The sequence below is a fragment of the Trichoplusia ni genome, chromosome 3 (assembly GCF_003590095.1).
Source record: "Trichoplusia ni isolate ovarian cell line Hi5 chromosome 3, tn1, whole genome shotgun sequence".
Classification (NCBI taxonomy): domain Eukaryota; kingdom Metazoa; phylum Arthropoda; class Insecta; order Lepidoptera; family Noctuidae; genus Trichoplusia; species Trichoplusia ni.
In genome coordinates, this window is record NC_039480.1 from 8292865 (window position 1) to 8313863 (window position 20999).

Below are 20999 nucleotides of genomic sequence, written 5' to 3' on the forward strand. Positions count from 1 at the left end.
TTATTTCGAATCAAATAAGGTCATACCGTAATTAAAGATGACAACGTTACGGAATTACCAACTAAAAAGTAAGGACTCGTGTCGCATGCCATTCGATTCGAGTGCTTCTCTAATTTGAGTGATAAATGTTCGCAACGGCCAGCGCGGGGCCTGGAAAACATGTGAACATGTCAAAGAGTTTTTTTCCATTGTGTATCTGCTATACCTATATCTACATTTAATTTTATCAGTTTATGTGTAAATGAAGCCAGGTTTTTAAATACAAAAGTAGCTGATTGTCAAAACATTCATACCTACAATTGAACTACCAGAAGCGGTAGTCAAAAACTAGCGTATCCCATTGAATATTTTCAGACCGGGATCAACATAATATGACATACCACACAAACCAATAACAAATACCTATATAAAAGCCCCAAACACCTATAGCATGGAAAGTATTCGGAAGTGGACATGTTACTGGTGACGCCATCTAGTTAAAATATTTTTTACTATTATTAAGAGATGAATTCGAGTCCTCGAAAACAAAACAAAACTTTTGAACCACAATATAAATATTTTCACGGCATATTTTGAGTAGGATCGTATAAATAATTATTTTCCGGATCAATAATACTATTTTAATTGATTTACAAACATCCCTTTTCTAATTAGTATTGGCAACACCTAAAAAAATGTCAAAATAATAATTTTGTACCCGAAGGGCTTCTGTAAAATAAATCGTAAATCTCCTAAAATCAATTATTATTCGTTTGCAAACATGATTTAAACGAATAATATCGAGTGCTTTTTAGTCAACAACAATGCTTATGGTGCCATAGATTCGCTTTATACAATGCATCAGGGCAGCTTGATGTCCTGACAGATAGATCGAATAGAGAAACAAAGTGATTTATTTGTGTTGAGTGCTTTGAAATCAGTTGAAGATGTTTTCTAAGTCCCTGACGAGTAAGGACTCGTTCCTGGAGCAGACGAAGGCTGCCCGGGAGGAGCGCGCGCTTGAGAAGAAGCGAGAACAGTCGGCTGTTAGGATACAGGCCGTCGTCAAAGGATGGCTCGCAAGGCAAAAATTCATTAAGCGTATTTTGTGAGTACCTTATCTATCAATTATTCGATTCCGCTTAGAAATGTATAATTATTATCCTCGATGTGTAGAGTAGCATAACATGAAAAAGTATAAAAATAAATATAATTTCATATTTTTTTAATTCTCAATATTATCTACTTTCTATTCTAGTGTAATATGAACACACATCCTTTCATAGATAACTTATCAACTGCATTTTAATAACATTCAACAATTCCTACACAAAGCTCAATGTAAATAAATTATTTTTATTTGGTTTTTAGAAATGATTTTGATGAGTTGCTCCCGGAGACAGCAACCCATGGCTCACAGGAGGAACCAGCGCAGCCAGTGGACCTGCTCCCAGCTCTAGAAGTGTACCGTGTCACATGTAGGCTCTTCTTAGTGTTCAAGCAGCAACGAGACCGCACAAGATTTGAAAAACTCTGTAAATATATTGTGCAGAGTTTGCATTCGGACTCTGTAAAACTATCTTATGTTGGAGTCTTCCTGAATAAAGAATACAGGTATAAACCTCAACTATTTTATTTCTTTAAAGTTGTATTAGAATTGAATGTTTCTGTGTGATGCCTTATCCTGCAAGGTGTGATAAAATACACAAAGAAATCTTATGGTGAGATATTTTGGTAATCGGTTATTTGCAAACTGACATGTTGATGTGTATTCACTAATTAACAGTAATTATTGTTGCTTCCTAATGATCATATAACATGACTGTTACACAACTTTGATTTAGTAATCAATGATCATAAGTTATGTAAACACAGAATGTAGTTCTATTGGAGTAGAAATCTAACAGTCTGAATCAATGTATTAAAGAAATGATAAGTTATTAATATATGAAGGTTAATCTGAAGATAAGAGATGACGATCAAAGCAAGTATGGCCATTAAAAATGATATTATATACGTATTAAGGGTATTGACATAAATATCTTGAATTTAATATCTTAATATAAATTAATTCAACTCTTACCTCAGATATTTAGTTTTAAAATCCTTTCGTAGATAAGGATATTGAGAAAAATGACAAAGAGTATATGACAAAAATATATACAATTTTCTTTAAATAATACTTGTCTATGTTAATACTAGTCTTTTGTCTTAAGTTCCTTCAACAGCAAAATATTATTGTTTCTTTTAGGTATAGATATGTGAACTCTTTTCAATTTTAACTGTCTGTTAATGATAGTTGATTACAAGATAATTGTCATTCATAATGTCTTGTAATTAACAACTGTTATTATGTATGAATCAGTTCTATTGTACGACTCTTTGTATGGTTATAAATGCTATGTTAGTAACTTCTAGCTGTTAAAATAGGTTTAAAAAAATAGGCTTGTTGAAGAAAGGTACAGAATCGAAATCAAAGATTTTGTGATTGTTCTCTCTTGAAACCTTTGCAGTTGATGAATTAACTGTCGTTTTTCGTTTTTCTTTTCCATCTTAATAGTACAAAGAACTTAGCATTTTCAGCATACTTTAATAATCCTTGTAATAGTCAAGGAATATCAATAATTACGATAAGTTTTTATACTTTAAATTTAACTAGTAAATACTTTCAGTCTCCGATGGATATCTCACATCAAAGATCTCCTGTACAAATGCTGCTTGTACCTCGAAGAGCTAAAGCCCGAGTCTCCGATGGACATGCAGAGTATCCTCGTCCACCTGCACACGCTGGTAGCATTCACCGCCACCAACACATGGGCACTGACACGATTGAAGAACTTCGAGAAGCTAAGGGGAGGGATGACACAGTTGTGCGCAAATGTTATGGGATCGCTGTTCCATAAAGGATATTATTTAACTCTGAAGGTGAGTGAAAATTGTCCTGTTTTGAGAAATCCCGTCTGAGTAGGATTTCTTTAATCATCAATCTAGTATAAGAGTTTTTAAACCCCCTGTAGGCCATTGACATAGCTTTACACACCCTTGAAAAACAGTCATAGTATTAGACTATCACTGCTTTAAAAATGAAAGAACCTGAATGTGATGGGAAGAAAAGACTCAATAAACTCCCTAGAAGCACTCTTCCACAATCTGACATAGTCTAACTTTTTGATTGAAATAAGGCAGGATGCACATGCAGAGTACTTATTCTATATTTAGAAAACTGAGCTGTTAACATGCTACCAATTGAACAGTCAAACATATGGCACTTAAGATACTTAAAGGTTACAAATTGTTTGTGTTCAGATCTTTCCTTGTCCATCACAATTTATAGTAAGTTCTTGCTATGCTAATTGGAACTTTATTCTCTTTGTATTAATAATCTTTATAGCTGGATGCCTTACCGCTTGTAAGGTCTATCAGCCAATGTTATATAAATAGTAAACAATATTATTGTTTTAAGTTCAGCATGCAATATGTTACAGGTCACAGAGCATTCATATTATAATATAATAATCATTTACGTATTTATTATGCATGTAATGTAATTGATTTGGATTTGGCCTTTCAAGATTGTGCTAAAAGATAAAGTTAAAAAAACCTGTAGAAACTAATGTATTACAATAATTTCCAGTTGTAACATTGTTTACAACTGACCAGGTTGTCATTTTATAATTTCGGTGCTCAGGAATTTTATCATTACACTAGCTGTTGCCCGTGACTTCGTCCCCGTGGGTAGAAGATATAAGTTATGATTCATGTATACCTGCCCGGTTTTTTTTTCACATTTGCCATTGTATCTTAGCTCCTATTAGTCGCAGCGTGATGGTTTATAGCCTAAAGCCTTCCTCGATTAAAAAAAAAAGAATTTTTCAATTTGGACCATTAGTTCCTGAGACTAGCGCGTTCAAACAAACAAACTCTTCAGCTTTATATATTAGTATAGATATAGATTTAAAAAAAATGATAAAAAAATTAAATACCCACGTTTTTAAATGTGATATTTTATCACGTTTTGTCAGTTTTTATAGTTGTAAATTGCATTGTCACTGGGTTTGAAGCTACTCTGAAAATTTCAGCCTGCTAGCTTATTGGGAAGTACCTCAAAATTGAGTTGCAAAAATCCAACCGGACCGACAAACAAACAAACACGACACTGAGTTTATAAAAACGTGGGAAAAATAGTCTGAAACCCCTACATGACGTGGTATATGATTGTAAATGTAAACTTTTTAATCAAAAGGGTGAAAAATTTGTATGGACGCAACGTTAACCTTATTTTTATAGGTTGAAATTTTTATGAATTTGTTCCAGTCCCTCTTGCTCCGCGGTCTGTGTCGCGAGAAGATATACCTGAAGAACGTGTCTCTAACGGCCATAGTAACGCTCTCGCTGCGACCGCTCGTGTCCGCACAGTTCTCGGAGAAACTGCTCACCATGTACATCATACAGATCCTGTCGGTGCCCACGCTAGTGTACCATATGCAGCAGATATCGCCTGAGGTACGTGGCAAAAAGAACTTTACACCTATGTATATTATTAGAACTAGTTATTTTTGGAACATCTTCCTGCAAAAATATTTGGTCGACTGTTAGGCGAAGCACTTTTGCCTAGTAGATTACATATCTCTCCTTATACATACAGATTATTATTATTATTGCTAGCTAATGCTACACCAGAGTTTCCTACCGAGAGCAAATTGTTATAATTAATTGAGCAACGGTCCACAGTAAAGTGTGGTTTTGGTAGTTTTACCCCCTTAATCTGCATCTGTAAGCTGTCTTTGTGCCTATTTATTTACTAACTTTTTGTCGGAACTCCTTGGGTTCCCTCCTCATATAACTTATACAATGCCTTACTACACTATGCGTTTTGTTGTCCAGTCGATATCGTCGTTCCGTTCCTACTCGATGTTCGACAAGTGCGTGGAGTTCCTGAGCGCGGACCAGAACCTGCGCATCGTGTTCAACACGCTGGAGGGTAACTACGCGCTCTGCCTGCTCGCCAACCTCGTGCAGCTCGCTCACCTCGAGCGGGAGCATGCGCTGCCCGATACCTACCATCCGACGTTTGTGGTGAGGTTTTATTGAGACAATTATTATTATTGTTATTAAAGTAAAGACTCCCACAGTAAAGTAAAATTCCTAAGTGCGATAGTTTTTTTTATTAAAAGGAGTTCTTTTTATATTTTATTTACTTGTGGCGCGGGGGGTCATAGACATTGTCACAAGTACAAAGATGCCCAGACACCGGACAAGCATTCATGGATCACACAAGAATTTGACCTACGCGGGGATCGAACCTGCTAAACTTTGCGCTCGTAGGAATGGCGTGATTACTTTAACCTCACGGCTATTCGTGCAAAAGTAAATTTGGTAAAAAATGGTCTCGGTAGTTAAGCTCAAAACTTGCGTCATACGTTAGTCAGCATAATTTGACATGGCAGTGGGCAATCCCCAACATCTTCTTCTAAAATATAAAATTCCCGTGTCACGATGTTAGTTACCGTACTCCTCCGAAACCGTTCGAGCGATATTTATGAAATTTTGTATACATATTGGGTAGGTCTGAGAATAGAACAACATCTATTTTTCATACCCCTAAGGTATAAGGGTTGCTCAATATTTTATTTTTTGGACGAATTTTTTTTTTTCTATAATGTGGCATTAAAAATACATACAACTCAAAAAAAAGCATTCGGCAAAGCAACGTTTGCTGGGTCAGCTAGTTATTTATAAAAAAAGCTACTTGAAGACATTTATACTTAAATAGATTATCTATAATGTTTTTATGTTTAAAATAGTATAATTACGTAGTATAGAATTTAATGCTTCCACTTCTAGATGCTATACGACAGAAAACTCACACTTTGTAAATCACACACTAATTGAAAAATTACCTCCACAGCTGGTTGTCACACGCTTCCTAGACTCATGCCAACAATACGTAGTCTGCAAGAAGGGCAACCTAAGCAATTGGCACCCAATCTTAGGCTGGTTCTCACAGAGCTTCGATACCTACCTACCACCGGCTATGGGAAACTTAAGGAACCAGCTGTCTTTGTTATGGGGGGCGCCACTGTTGAAGAAGTTGCTAGCGATGCCTTTAAAGGACATGATCGACGCGGGAGTGACCGGGGAAGAGGGCGCGGGGCCTTCCCAGCCATCCACTCCTGTCCAGAGTAACAATCCCGCGGCTATTATTAGGAGGGCTATTGAAGCTAGGACTAACAGGTAAGAAACATTTCGTTAGAAGACGTAGCTTATTTGAATGTACATAACCATAACCGTTTCTCAATCTTTAACTGCCTGTTCTTTGAAATATTTAAGAGACATCTTAACAAATGTTTGCATTTTAACTCATTCAATTATACAAAAGTACTTGTATTGCAGATCGAACGCCAACAAGCACTTCAGGAAGCTGGGTTCACCGGACTGCACGAAGACTGCGCTCATATGCTCCATGTACCACACGGCGTTGCAAACGATGACGCAAGTCAAACTTGATATACTGACAGGTGAACTATTTCATATTTACTGGTAAACAGTTTTCTTGTCACACAATTAGCTAAGAGGAGGTAGGGGTAGTCCTTCTTGAAAACTCTGAAAAGAAGTGAGAGGTGGTCTGAACAGAGTAGCGTAGGTCATTTGAAGCGATCCGGTGTGTTTTAGGCGGTGGAAGTTCGACTTTGTTCTTCGTTCCCCACGACGTGGGCTCAGCGTTGCTGAAATCATAAGGGTTTAATTTCTTAAGACAAAAAACAATCGTAAACAAAGCTTCAGTCGTTATTTTCTGACACGTGAATAATACTGGATTATCTCCTCTAATTTGCTTTTATTTTGTCAACAGGGCTGTGCAATCAAGATGAAATATTATACTCGTTATGGCAATTCTTATGCACGTTGGGACCAAACTGCGGGCTGAAGTCATTCCTTGATCTCTTAGCTGTAAACACGAAGACGTCAGCGCCGGAGTTCCAGATGTTGATACTCTTCGCCGACTGTATGACTCATTATGTTACGTAAGTATAATATTTATTTTATGATGTGAATTTTCTAATTGCAAACGTATTATTAGGGCAAGAAAGTCGAGTTTAACTTTCTTGCACTGATAATAAGTAATAAGATGAGTATAATTTTGCTGAGTTATTTTTTTGCCCATTTTCTCGTGCATTGTTATACTAAACATTCCTCGCCGGCATAAAACCTTATTAGTAATTATTTAATTTTCTTTCTAGTATTTTAGATGATATGGAGATGTACGAACAACAGAATCCGTTCAAGTTACAAGACTTTATAAACATGTCGCAGTTCCTCAACATGTTTGTTTACAAGTCCATTATGGGACAGTTATTTGGTAAGTTCTAACACAGAATTATTCATACATTTTGCACTTGAGTAAAGACGACAAAAAAAAATGGTAGCATTTTTATACATTCGTAGAAGCCGCGTGAAAAAGCTAGTCTTTAAATCAGTCACTATTGTGTTCATACCAGACTTATCCTATACTCACACACAACACATAAAAACTCCTTACTTCTAGATCTCAAAACAATCCAAAGCAACGAGCTGTTCAGTTCTCTCCACACGTTACTGCTGGTCCTGTACCGGCGCGACTGCCGACGTGCCTACACGCCGCTCAACCACTGGCTGGTGAGGGAGATACGCGAGGGACAGTTCATGGCAGACCTCGAGAAGGGGAAGAAACCGCAGCAGGTAAGGGGTCTTAAGATACTTGGTAAGTTACTCTAAAATGGAGTTGAATAGGATTGACAGGGCACTAAGGAACTAATGTTAAAGTGAAGTCGGTTAAAAATAATTCCTGCCTTAAATCCTGTAAAAGCTTACTTGTAACTGAAAGAACAAGCGTGGGTCTTTATAATTTATTTGTTTACACTGAAAAGACTTTTATTAAACCCATTACTAAGTTCGTATCTATTTATTCCGCCAGTTCGTTTCACTCCGTGTTACGATATTCACAGAGCAATGATAATTTTCAATTGTCTTTAAAACTTTTATTGTTCAACGAACGCTATCGTTCTTGTTTCTCTTTATTGCAAACTAATTGTAAGGTTTATATTGTTTTAGGTTTTAGTGCAAAAGACACCTCACATGATTGCTCACGGTGAGCGCGTTCGATTGTTCAGGCGAGCTGTTGCCGATGAAAAGGTCTGTATTATTTTTCTACCACATCCTTTTCCAACGTCTGCATTCATCTTGTCATTGGCACCTGGTCTCGTTTCACACCTCTCACATGGAGTAGTAAGATTTAATTTTAGTTTTTTTAATACGACTCCCGTAGTAAGGAATTTAATCCTTGTGTCGCGGGGGTTTTACAAACATACAAATCACATGCACGAGACACCCAGACTCTGAACAAGCATGCGTGGATCACACTATCCTCGCCTTGTGTTTCGCTACCCGCTACCCGATGCGGCAGGTGGTGCTGGGGCTGACGGAGCGCGCGTGCGGCGGGCGCTCGACGCTGGTGACGGTGCGGCGCGCGCGCCTGGTGGAGGACGGCTACCGCCAGCTCGGCGCGCTGCCCTCGCGCGCGCTCAAGGGCTGCGTCCGGGTGCGCTTCATCAACGAGCAGGGCCTGGACGAGGCCGGCATCGACCAGGACGGCGTCTTCAAGGGTACGTATATTATATTACACTTATTTCACACAGCGCCATCTAGTCTTGAAATAAGCAGAGCTTGTATTATGAGTAGTAGATAAATGATAAAATACTCATATATTTCTAAATGCATACATAATATAGATAAATGTATACGTACGTACTTGTCACTGCAAATCCTTTAACGGAGATTCGACTGACTTACGAGGTATTCGAAAATTGCTACTCTATTTTCTCAACTATTTTAATAAAATACAATGATACAATACGTATAAGGTTGAATAATCTTTTAAACTCTAATTTCCGCGTGTAACCTGCTACCATACGACATTTATAACTCTTATAAATCGAATCAAAACAGTTTAATTTACCTTTTCGATTTGCACAGAATTCCTGGAAGAGACAATAAAGCGCGTATTCGACCCGTCGCTGAACCTGTTCCGCGTGACGAGCGAGGAGCGCCTGTACCCGTCGCCCACGTCCTGTCTGCAGGACAACCACCTGCAGCTGTTCGAGTTCATAGGCCGCATGCTGGGGAAGGCTGTCTATGAGGTGAGATATTTTTGTATCTTAATGTTTTTGGTAGATAAACTGATAACAGATAAGCAACGCCGTCTCATATTGCGTACTATGTGTGTATACATAGGTATGTCTATTGTTTAATTGTTCATTTAGTATAAGGATTCTAGACAGAATCTGTGAAGAAGTTGCGTATTAGGAAACATAGAACTGGACTCAAATGCATAATTTGGTAGCCAATTTAACATAGTTGGATAGGATGACAACTGTAAAAAATACTTCAGGTAAACTTCTGTTTCATTGAGACTCATTAAAAAGCTTAGACTATTCTGTACCAGCTATAATAATATATTCTGTACAATAACTTCCATGGCTGTGCTTCATACTCTAAGCTGATTTGACTGCCCAAAAACCACAAAACATCAATATATCTCCAATCGACATTTTCTATATACCAAGCTTTGTATGTGCAGGGCATAGTAGTGGACGTGCCGTTCGCGTCGTTCTTCCTGAGCCAGGTGTTGGGCCAGACGCAGCAGGCGCTCTACAGCTGGATCGACGAGCTGCCCTCGCTCGACCGCGACCTCTACCGGAGTCTCACCTACATCAAACATTTTCAGGTAAGCACTACTTTCTAAATTACCTTTTATTAGAATTCGGTCAACCTGCTTCATGTAGCATAATAAATTTTGAAAGTAACTATAGTGAGAATGATTCATTATTAAATGATGCAACGGTTCACTCTCGCGTATTTATCGGGATTGCCCGACTAGTCGAAATGACTTACGACCCCGCCACACCGCGCGCGTCATTAAGGACTCAGTTGGGGTCCGAAACCGGTCGAGAATTCCGGATAAATACGCGTGAGTAAACCGTTGCATCATTTCATGTTTTAATTTAACATAGCAACATTAATATTATTTTCAAAAAGAAAGTATATGTACTATGTATTTAAGTACTATGTTCGAGAAGGTGATCATTGTATTTTATTTCAGGGCGATATTTCTTCACTGGAGCTAACATTTTCGGTGGACGAAGAGAGGCTCGGAGAAATAGTCACTCATGAGCTTGTTCCTGGCGGCAAAGCTGTTCCAGTTACTAATGAGAACAAGTGAGAATCAATAACATTTAACTTTTCAGAATTGCACCTTATGAATTAAAGATATGTATGTTGAAATATAAATCAAATAGTTCTTTAATTCCCGTCTTTTATGTGTTTCAGAATAAACTACATCCATTTGATGGCACATTTCCGAATGCACACGCAGATAAAAGACCAAACTAACGCCTTCATCAAAGGGTTTAGAACTATCATCAATCCTGAATGGTTGTCCTTGTTTTCTACGCCAGAGGTTAGTTCCTGCTAAGTAGTTTTTATACTTTATAATTTATACTGCACGTGTTGATAACAAATGACGGGAGTTATAACGTATTTTTTATGTGCAAGTATTTTAGTAAATACTTGCCATTTGAAGGGTCATTTGTCAACTTTCGTTAGAAGAATGTGTGCTATGTAGAACATATTATAAGAAATTGATTATTATAAGAATATATTATGTTTTGCAATGCATGAAAACCGGTTATATTTTAGATATTCAGAGTCTGTTTAAAGTCGGTTGGAGATCAAAGTTTTCAGCTTGTTTTATTAGGTGATGCGATACCTTTTGCGTCACAACAAATTCTTTAATACTTCATACATTATTTTTAGAACGTGATCTTTTTCTCCTCCTGTAACGTTTAGCATATTCTTTGTCTTTTAAGTATGAAATAACGGTCAAATCATACCTCAAACAGGGCACAGGGATAGGAGACAGTAAGACCTTTACCCTGCTGTGGGATAAAATGACTAGAAAGTAATTATAATTATAAAAATGACGTATATAATTGTTAATACAACAGCTGCAGCGCCTGATAAGCGGCGACAACGTCCCGCTGGACCTGCGCGACCTGCGGCGCCACACGCAGTACTACGGCGGCTTCCACGACTCGCACCGCGTCGTGTGCTGGCTGTGGGACGTGCTGCAGCGGGACTTCAGCGAGCACGAGCGGGCCATGTTCCTCAAGGTACGGGCTGGCCTGTGTTGTAGTGGTTAACGGCCCTGACTGTACCGGTTGCGGGCTTGATTCCCACCCACGACAAATGTTTTAGTGATGAGCATGACCATTTTGTTGTGTTTTGGTTGTATTTTATCTATAATATTTATGTATTTGTTTAGATATACACCGTGATTTTTTAGTGGTCTTACAAAAGCAGCCCAGTTCATGTATCCAATGACTAGAACACGTTCATGATAAAAAATAGGTATTTATGAGATTTGAAAAAAAAAACAATTTTTATTCAATATTAAGATGTAATTCGTAGTTTTTTAGAAACACAGCTCTGTTGCGAGCTCGGTCCGAGCCTTGTAACAATGGTGAGGGGCGCGGGCGGCGTCGTTTTTATCATTTTTAAGAGTATATTTCAGATTTCTCTTGTTTAATTTTCTTCGTACTTATTATCTTAGTTGATGATAAAAAAATAATAATCGCGCCTAGGGGTATTTTACGTCGGTTACATGAACTGGGCTGCTTTTGTAAGACGACTAAAAAATCACCGTGTATATGAGTATGTTTATCAGTTGTCTAGTACTCGTAATAAAAGCTTTGCGAGACTAGATGGCGTTGTGATTATAAATGGTGGGTGACATAATAATACACGAATATAAAACTGGAACGCTTCGAGTATAGATCATGATCATAAACAGCAGTAGATCAAAAATAAGCCGCCGGATAAAAATGCTCGGACTTAAAAAAAGTTAAAAGCTAACTCCAAATCGACTCGATGATAAAAAAATCTTTATATAATATGTTATAGTTTTAGAGCCTTAGTTATGAAAAGTTGTTGTTGTACTTAAAGACGCATGCCTAACCAGTTTACATTTTTCTTTTACAGTTTGTGACGTCATGCTCCAAGCCGCCAGTGCTCGGGTTCGCACATCTTAAGCCGCCGTTCTCTATACGTTGTGTTGAAGTGGGTGACGATGAAGACACCGGCGACACAATAGGTGAGCCTCACACATTTTTGTTTTACTGCTTCATTCATGTGGATAATAATAACCGCTCAATTATAGAAGCAAAGGAAATACATAATTCGTGAAAATTCCAACAGTCTATCTATCACTGCCTGGCGACTGACAGCAGTGCTTCAGTAACAATAATAATTTCCATAAAATCGTAAATTTTCTGTTATTTTGTACACAGGCAGCGTTATCCGAGGCTTCTTTACAATAAGAAAGAAGGATCCTCTGAACCGTCTGCCGACGTCATCTACCTGCTTCAACCTCCTCAAGCTGCCGAACTACCAGAAGCGCAGCACTCTTCGCGACAAACTGCGGTACGCCGTCAACAGTAACACTGGCTTCGAACTCTCCTAACTGCACACGAACAAGAACGAAAAGACGAACAAACCTGGACAGCTATATACAGCCAGATCGTGCAGTGGATGTTCCAAATTCAAAGGGGTTGCTCCAATTGACAGCTGTCATGCTATAACCAAATCACAGGGTATGTTGTGAAAATATTCGCAAAGACTCGCCTAGAGGCCAGTAGTGCAAGGAGTTGCGTTTCCTTTATTAAAACCAAATAAATCAAGAAGCAGGTCTTCTTGATTCGCCAGTCTGGCAACACTCAACATATTGTTAAATACTCATGCGCTCTTAACCAGCATGCACGGAATTTGTGGCAAATTTTAAAGACGTTTTTAATGTTCTATCACTGTTTTACGAAGTTTGCAATGTGGATGCACTGCACATTTTTTACCGTTTAAATTTTTATCACGATTTTGCAAGTTATTATGCGATGTAACTGATTGTAGATGTAGCGGGTAAGGATGTGGATACGACGATGTTTTAGATATACTGATAAATATCTTATAAAAAGGTGTATGGTCACGTGGATAGGTGTATTTGAGGCTAACCCGTAAACATTAAATGCGGGGAATAGTTACATCAGTAGTATTGCCTATTAACAATTTCATTTAACCATACTCAACCCGTGGAGACACCACATATTGGGCATTATAACCTTGGTCAAATAGAGATACCTTCGCGAGCATAAACTATTAATAAAGTTTACTTGCTCAACTGGTGTACGCGGGATGGTTTGAAAAATACTAACCTTGTTGTAATGCCGATAACAATGCAAAGTTTTTGTATTTTTGTGTCAGTAACTAATATAGAAGATAGTTTAATCCTGCAAAAGTAATTACTTTTTGATATCGACAGCTGGTTGGGTATGGCAATCAAAAAACCATTATACATGCTAAAATTAATTAGTCATAACAGGTGAAAAACCAATAAAAACATGAGATAAATGCATGAAAACATCAGTCTGATGACGATCTCAAATTGATATAACTGAAGGGATTTATGGCAAATAGTACACTGAAAAGACCAACTATAAAGACTAAGGAGTCTCTATGTTGAGATGTGTGAAAATATGTTGCGTATTCATAAGTTATCTGTTAAGATTCGCTTCGTTGTTGATTACTGTACCATTGTCACACGATTCCTTTCTATTTTATTATAGGCCAGTAACTTAATTATACTATTGAGTGTATTAGGATTTTGTAATCATAGACTACGAAGATGCGTTTGTTACAGCGGCTACACAGTCGGTATAGTTAGCCGTTTGAGTTCGTTGGGCCGATTGTTTCCAGGTCTTATACTTACCTGAAACATACAGGCCTTAACTTGGAATGCGTGTTTGATGCAAGTAATTCGAAGCCTAAATTATTGATACGAATTATCTATAACATGAAGTAGATGGTATGTACGTCTGTAGCCTAGATCTCGTCATATACCTTTAGTGGGAACCATATTCACTGTGTAAATTGGTATCTAAAGTGAATTCTAAATAATCCAATCCAGTCCATCGTATAAATATGTGTATATAGACAATAACGTATTAGTTGACTTACATAACTATTGTATTTTATCACTTAATATTTATGGTCAGATCATGAACTTGTCTGATTTATTCAACTCTCAATTATACTCAAGGATATAACTGGTGTTGCTATATTTTCATAAATGTCTCTTAAAATAATTAATTTTATATTTTATTTTTTGTAGTGTACATACAAGAAACAAGATTAAAGTGCCATCTATGTTTTTGAAATACTTGACGAATAAAGTTTATACCAGAAACAATATAACATAGATGTGATTTTTACCTTGTTTTTCTCTGCAAGAATACTTTTGCTGTTGTGGAACAAGAATGTGTAAAAATAAAATATTATCTACCAACAATGAAATGTATGATCAAGTGTTTCATATTGACATAAATGTAAAAAGAGTATTTTTAGAATGCTCATACTAAAATATCAGTGTTTTGTATGTATAAACTCTTACAAGTGCAATCATTTGTGGTATAAACTATAAAATAACACATGAATCCGGAATAGCAAGATTATAATATCCATGTAAAGAAAGTAGCACAGTAATCTTTATAGTATCATATTTCTATGCAATAGTTAATTGCAATATTATTATAGTTTTTGTGTCCTTATGTGTTGTAATTATTTGTCTGTAGTCTATATAACAACATATTTTATTATATTAAATTTATATTACGTTGTTGATTTATTAGAATTACTTTAAAACAATCTACATGTGGAAGACAGCTGCAGAAATGAGTTATTTCTTTCATCACTTTTTTCAATATCGTCTATCAGATATTAAAATATGTATTTAATTTGGTACATTTTTGCAGTTGGAGAATCGACCTACTTGTTGAACAAAGATAGTATTTTGTAGTAGTGTTTCCATATTATTTGAAAACGTTTAAGTATTTACTAAAAATATATGCATAGACAAGGATCATTGTAAGGGATATTTTGTACTAGCCACGTAAATATGTTGTATAACACAATGTGATTCTCTGTGATAAAATAATTGATATTTATTACGATTGAGTTTTATTTAACCTTCCATAGTTTAAGGGATATATAATCCGGTGAATCAGTTAAGGCTTAAGCTGAAACCAACAGCTGGGCTTTCAAAAAGTTATTGTTTTTTTTTTCATAAGGTTTGCACAATTCGTAAACATGCTTATTAAATTCAGATATTCTCGATAACGGATGAAGGTCTCTTGAACCGAACTGAATTACTTTGAATCAGTTTTATCTGGTGTACAAGAATACTACCGGTCAGTGAAAATTAAGCTCCATGTAATACAAAAGTTCATAAAACAAGGAAGAGGAAAATATATTTATTAATAATTAAAAAATAGGACTCCTTTTTGGCGAAACACGTTATTCAAGGATATGGATTTTTTTACTGGCGGCAAAGCCAACGTAATTAATTAAATGCTTTGGAAATAATATATAATCCTCGTTAGGAATAAGAGTAATTTAATTGTTTCACAGTTACAATTTTTATAGCATTTATCAACTCTAGAGCTGAAGTATCTTGTGTTATACACTTCTAAAACAGTTGTGTAAAAAGTAAATGCCTAGTAAAGCCCTATCTTGTAACATTTGAAAATTAACAAAAAGTTTAGACACAACTCGAACGAAAAAAACAACACCAATACAAGGAACGTTACGTCAACAACACTAACGCCATCTCACAGTAAACTACAATATTAAGTTTAAATTGAAAGTTTATCAACAATTAATAACGCAATAAAGTGATGTGAAACCTCTTAGCTATGAACCATGATTTGTAAAAAAAAACATATAAATTACTTTTTAAGTTATTTTACGTCAGTCCGAATGCTGTAAAATAATATTGCTTAGTTCTCAAACACAGCTGTTCACCGCGTCGTCGCCATTGTTATTTTCCGTCTCTTTTTAGATCGCGTCCTCCCGGCTTCCCTCTCCCCCTTCTTTCAACCAGTTTCGCTCGATTCTCGTGGCGTGCGGACGACTGTACGTGGCGCGGATAAAAAATTCACGGTCTAATCCTTTGTCCAGGAAGAAGCTAAGCTGAACATACCACAATTTTTCACTGCCACGAATACAACTCTTAGCTAAAACGTATAATAACTGGTGTTATCTACAGGTGTCTCAACGTTTCGTGTGTTGTTTAGTGATTCCCGCATAGTCAATCGAGCATGAATAATAAAGAAGTAACCGGTGATATTGTCGTGTGTCTACTGGGAAGCGGGATCTGGTGATCATCGGGGGCAGTGTTGAGGTCGTGAGATTCGTCGTGTGATGAGTCTGCGGTGACAACTCGCCGCTGAGCGGTTGGATGGCGGCTGTAAGCGGCCCCGCGCGGCACTCTCGCGTTTCCATGAGTGTGTCCATGTCGCTGATGCAGGGCGGTACGCAGAGCGCGCCGCAGGGCGCCATCCTGGCGGCAGCGGCGCCCTACTACCAGACGCCGGCCATCCCGACCGACGTGCAGCCCGATCGTCCTATCGGCTATGGCGCCTTCGGTGTTGTATGGTGAGTCAATTTTGTTGTTGTTTATATTTTCAAACTGCCCGCGTCATACACAAAACTAATTGATCAGGTGTATTCATTTCAATCGCCGTTCGTGTACTTACTTTTGAGGCAAGTTTTCCCGCGTTTTTGTTAGCTTTTGACTTTCAAAACTTTTGTTTTGTCAAGCCACGGTCAAATTGTTTTTTTTTTTATTGAATATAAATTTTAAATTAGTTAACAGTTTTTAATAAAACGAAACAAACATCGTATCCCTCATGAAATTTGAATATGTTAATAAAAGTACGTAAATTATCCTGTTTGTGTGTAGATTTTGTTCGTTAGCAATATTTTGAAAAAAAAAAACAACTTTTCAACGCCCAAAAAAAAATTGCCCTTACTATTCTACTAAACCTAACTGTGAAAAATAATTTTATTTACCTTTACTCAGTTACATTAAAGAACGCATTGGTGTTGGGTAAATACCTATAACGCCAACATTAAGAAAGCACAGTTTAACAGAAATGTAAGAAGTACCTAGCAAGAGGAGGCGATCCCTCATTATTTTCTTGATCCACAAAACACATCCTGAAAGCAACGTATAAATCAGCATGATTAGTCTCAGTCATGGCAAATTTTCTCTCTCGTACCACAAATGTCATCCTCTACCTATTCCATAACTTCCGTGACATTGCTATTCTTAATAATTAAATGGGATTAATACAAAAGCTTAATTTGGACTATTTTAACGACCAAATCTATGTGCAAGAAATGTTTAGGTACGTAGGTATGTACGTACGAACAAAACGGTACTCTTCGAGCGATTCCTACAAAGTCCTAACAGTCCCAAAGCAATTTAAAGTAACAAAGACTTTCCCGTTATCCCGGGTATCGTGTTGTAGCCACCTAAGTGCTACTCTACTCGTCGATAAGTAAAGCGCACTAAGCAATTATTACTGCTCTTCACGATTGCTGAACAGCAATTGTAACATTACCATTACCATCGTTCGGTTTCAGTTCTCTTTACTACCTACCACTTTACTATAATATATGCAACGCAATGTCAAATCGAGTTAAAATACTTTGATTCACAAGCAAACAACCATTTCTACTTAAACTGAATTATTTTTATTCTCAGTTAACCTTGGCACTCGGTGTAAACAAGTTTCTGTAACTTTGAACAGTTTTCCAAAACTTTTCAATGCAGTGAAGTTAGGCAGTTCACTAGTCTAATCTACACCAGTTGCCTTTTGTAAACACGTGGTGTTTGAACCGGCCGGCGACGTGCATTCGATTCAGAGTGAACGACATAAGAGCGGTTTTCAATATTCATGCTGCCCGCAATCGAATGCACATTGCGTCGAGCGACCGTAACTACAACTCATACAAATCTGTTCTTTATTGCTTACGCCTTTAGATAGCTTCTCAATTAATGGCTGGCATATCTGTTATCGAAATGGAGGTAGTGGATGCGTGGTACGTTCTAGTAAGCGATTCTCGCTCTTAAGTCTATTAAAGTAAAGTCGAATTCGACTACAGATTTGGCGCAGCGTCCTGAAGTAGTGCAACAATCGAGGGTAGCGGTTGTTAGGTATGGGTGGATGCTTTGTGTCGACTCGTCGTGCGTAGGTAGGTCCCTCATGGCGCTTGCCGCGTCGATTGTGTGTGAACGACCGCGACGAGGGGAGGCACGCCTGATTATTCTGAGACCGCGTCGATCGCCGGTTGAGAGCCCTAAAACCCGACCCGCACCGTGTGCTGCTCCCAGCCCTCCTTCCTTGTACAATCGCCCGTTGAATGCAAATAAGGACTTCTTAACATTAACATTTTAGCTATTTTCTCCTTTCCGAGTCTTTTAATTTATTCTGGACCTGGCCTTTATATCTACGTATCTGTATTAAGTGTCGTTGTCTTGATCTCAAGTAGTTAGGTAGGTAGACGATATTACGAACGAAAGATAACATTTTTATTGAAACAATGCAGATTCTCTCCTCGTCTGGTTCACGTTGGCATTTAAGGACATGAGTCTCTGCTTCAAGAGAATTATGATTAGTTTGGACATCAACAACCAAGACTCCATTGCTAAGTAACATAATTAATCCTTCGAAAAAAGGGATCGACTTATTTCATTTATTTAATTTATAAGCTTTTTCATTATTTTTGTTCTTTTTTGTAAATTTTAAATTAAGTATAAAGATAGGTTCGGAAATATATATTTTATATTACAAAGAATGGAAAACGAAGTTAAAATTAACAGACATGCTTAGTTTATTAAATACAGAATAGCTATTCCATCTGCATAAAGAGAACAAAAACCAGATCGTGCATACTTCTACCTTTGTATGCAGCTGTGCGGTACGTAGATAATTTAAACTCGAGCAACATGCGATCGAAAATATTCTTGAGATATCTCGAGTCCGCCGCGCTACCTGCATGCCAATTGATAGCCACCGATATCAATGCGCAAGGTGAGGAACATAGGTCTGTACAGCTAAGCTGGGCTGGTCTTATGGTAAATTAATTACCACAAGCGTGCGGGCTGATTGATCGGGCTGCGCGGAGCCCGCGCCGCGCCTCGGGTCGCGCCTACGGTCTCCACCCTGCTGGCCGTGGCTAATTGCTCCGCCAGTTGAAAAACTTGATCCATCCGCCTTTATGGCGAAGGCGAACTCGCTCTCGAATGGAGTTTTGAACGCTTTTTGTGGAACACTTGATTAAAAGTACGATCGTCGAGGTTTTACACCGATCCTCTCTCGTAGATGCATTCGAAATTAGAACAAGCAATAATTAAAAATGTTGTTTTTTTTTTTTACTTTTGCCGTTTTTTTTATGAATTATACTCCAGAATGAATTATTTGCACGGTTTTATGCGTTTATCGTCATAAGATTTTTTTATTGGGTCACGGCAGCATAAAGGTTCTTTACCTGCTTGGTGGGTTGAACTATTTCTTACCTGCGTATGGTCTCCATAAACTACAAAATGTTGATCTTTACTGCAGGAAATATTTAAAACATAGTTATCTTTAACTAAATCTTAGCTAATCTAGCTAAATCTTCAAACATAGTAATTTGAAACGAATACTTCAAAATACATTAGCCCTTTAAAAAGGATCACATGTTGCTTTTGTATACTTTATGTGCCTGTAAAGTGCCTTTCCAACTCAAAACCCAGCTTATATTGTGGTGAATCTAAGCTATTACAAAGGTTTTTGCTTGTGTTTATATCCATTGAAATTCCGACGGGTTTCTCTCGCGTCCGTTGTATTCGAACGATTGGATCTCAAGTAATTTTAGATTATGTCTCGAAGTACAGCACAAAGCAGTAATCACGTCTGTCTACTAAAGTATTACGTGGAGCTAATACGCGTACACCCTAACTCATTTTATTGCCATATTTTTCCTTTGCACGATACAAAAGCGGCTACACAACGCTAAACAAAGGAAGCAATAACTTGGGAAACCTTTTGCTGCCAACCACAATAGAAACCATTTTTGTTAATCTCGTTAGAACACGCTTAGCAATGAGATCCTGATCGCCTAGTTTCAGGTTAATGTAGGTCTTTTTATATCTTCGGTGTGAAACGACTAACGTTATTGGATTTCGTCGGCACCACGGCATGTGCAAGACTGGTGCAGATGTGTGAAGTAGATGAGATAACGGCGGGAACTCGTCGCGCGTACCGCCGGCAAACTGGCCTGCTTACTGGTAACCAGGTCACTGGGAACTTATTCCGCCTACCGGCCTCCCGGTCAACATGCGTGTATACAATGACATAATTCTATTGTAACCTTTCCAATATACACATGATTATGACTAAAACACGGAACTCATGATAATAATACATATTGTTATAATCATCGCTTCAGAAACAACTTTCTAGTTGCGGAATAATTTAAATCGATATTCCAAACTGCTATGCTCGCGTGATCTCTTGTTATTGCCTAGAATTACTTCACAGTTTACGAAAGTTTGAAATTCTGATTGTTATTGTAAAGTTTTTATTTATCTTGGGTAGTTTTGAACACTGTTCAATAACGCTTTAAATACTGTATGTTTCTCTGCTTGGTCTGTTCGTATATATTGCAAGTCAACGTTAACTACGGGGTTATTTGCTTCTTTCCAGTCACCTGATTATAAAAACGTGATAAATCGGCAAATGACTATCAGAGGATCAGGCAACCAAAAGCTGGTCACCTATTGAAAATATATGAAATAAACATTGCGAACTAAATAGATAATAGTACCGACATTATTCTACAGAAGCATCCATCTATTTGTCAAGTGTATTTATATTTCTCCTTATCGCATCCTTTTTATTAGTTTTGCACATCGGGCGTCGACGTTAAACCGCCAAGGTTTTTGACAGTTCGAAGCATTCAAATGTTTGTTTGAAATGTTTGCTGTTACAAAACATTCCTATTTCATGAAATCCTGTTTTCCTTATCTGTTTACTAATCCAGAGTGCGCAATA

At 37.5% G+C, this 20999-nt stretch overlaps 2 protein-coding genes across 4 annotated transcripts in view; both read left to right on the forward strand.

Annotated features, from left to right (window-relative positions):
- The first annotated feature begins 658 nt into the window (after positions 1–658).
- Positions 659–15065, forward strand: LOC113491770 (ubiquitin-protein ligase E3B). The gene is made up of 19 exons (XM_026868933.1): positions 659–1087; positions 1351–1593; positions 2652–2904; positions 4294–4482; positions 4864–5055; positions 5888–6213; positions 6373–6497; positions 6830–7001; positions 7218–7336; positions 7523–7695; positions 8068–8148; positions 8420–8618; positions 8989–9152; positions 9593–9739; positions 10115–10230; positions 10342–10471; positions 11019–11183; positions 12052–12163; positions 12360–15065. Exons 1-19 carry the CDS (start codon positions 927–929, stop codon positions 12530–12532), a joined length of 3240 nt encoding a protein of 1079 aa, XP_026724734.1. The 5' UTR covers positions 659–926; the 3' UTR covers positions 12533–15065.
- A 424-nt stretch (positions 15066–15489) lies between these two features.
- LOC113491771 (serine/threonine-protein kinase NLK) overlaps positions 15490–20999 on the forward strand; it is a 90624-nt gene continuing 85114 nt past the window's right edge. Inside the window, exon 1 of one of the 3 annotated variants that reach the window (XM_026868934.1) lies at positions 15490–16551. In XM_026868934.1, the coding sequence (XP_026724735.1) occupies positions 16355–16551 (197 nt within the window). In that variant the 5' untranslated portion in view covers positions 15490–16354. The remainder of the gene's footprint in view (positions 16552–20999) is intronic. The other 2 variants (XM_026868935.1, XR_003400452.1) reach the window with 2 other exon arrangements.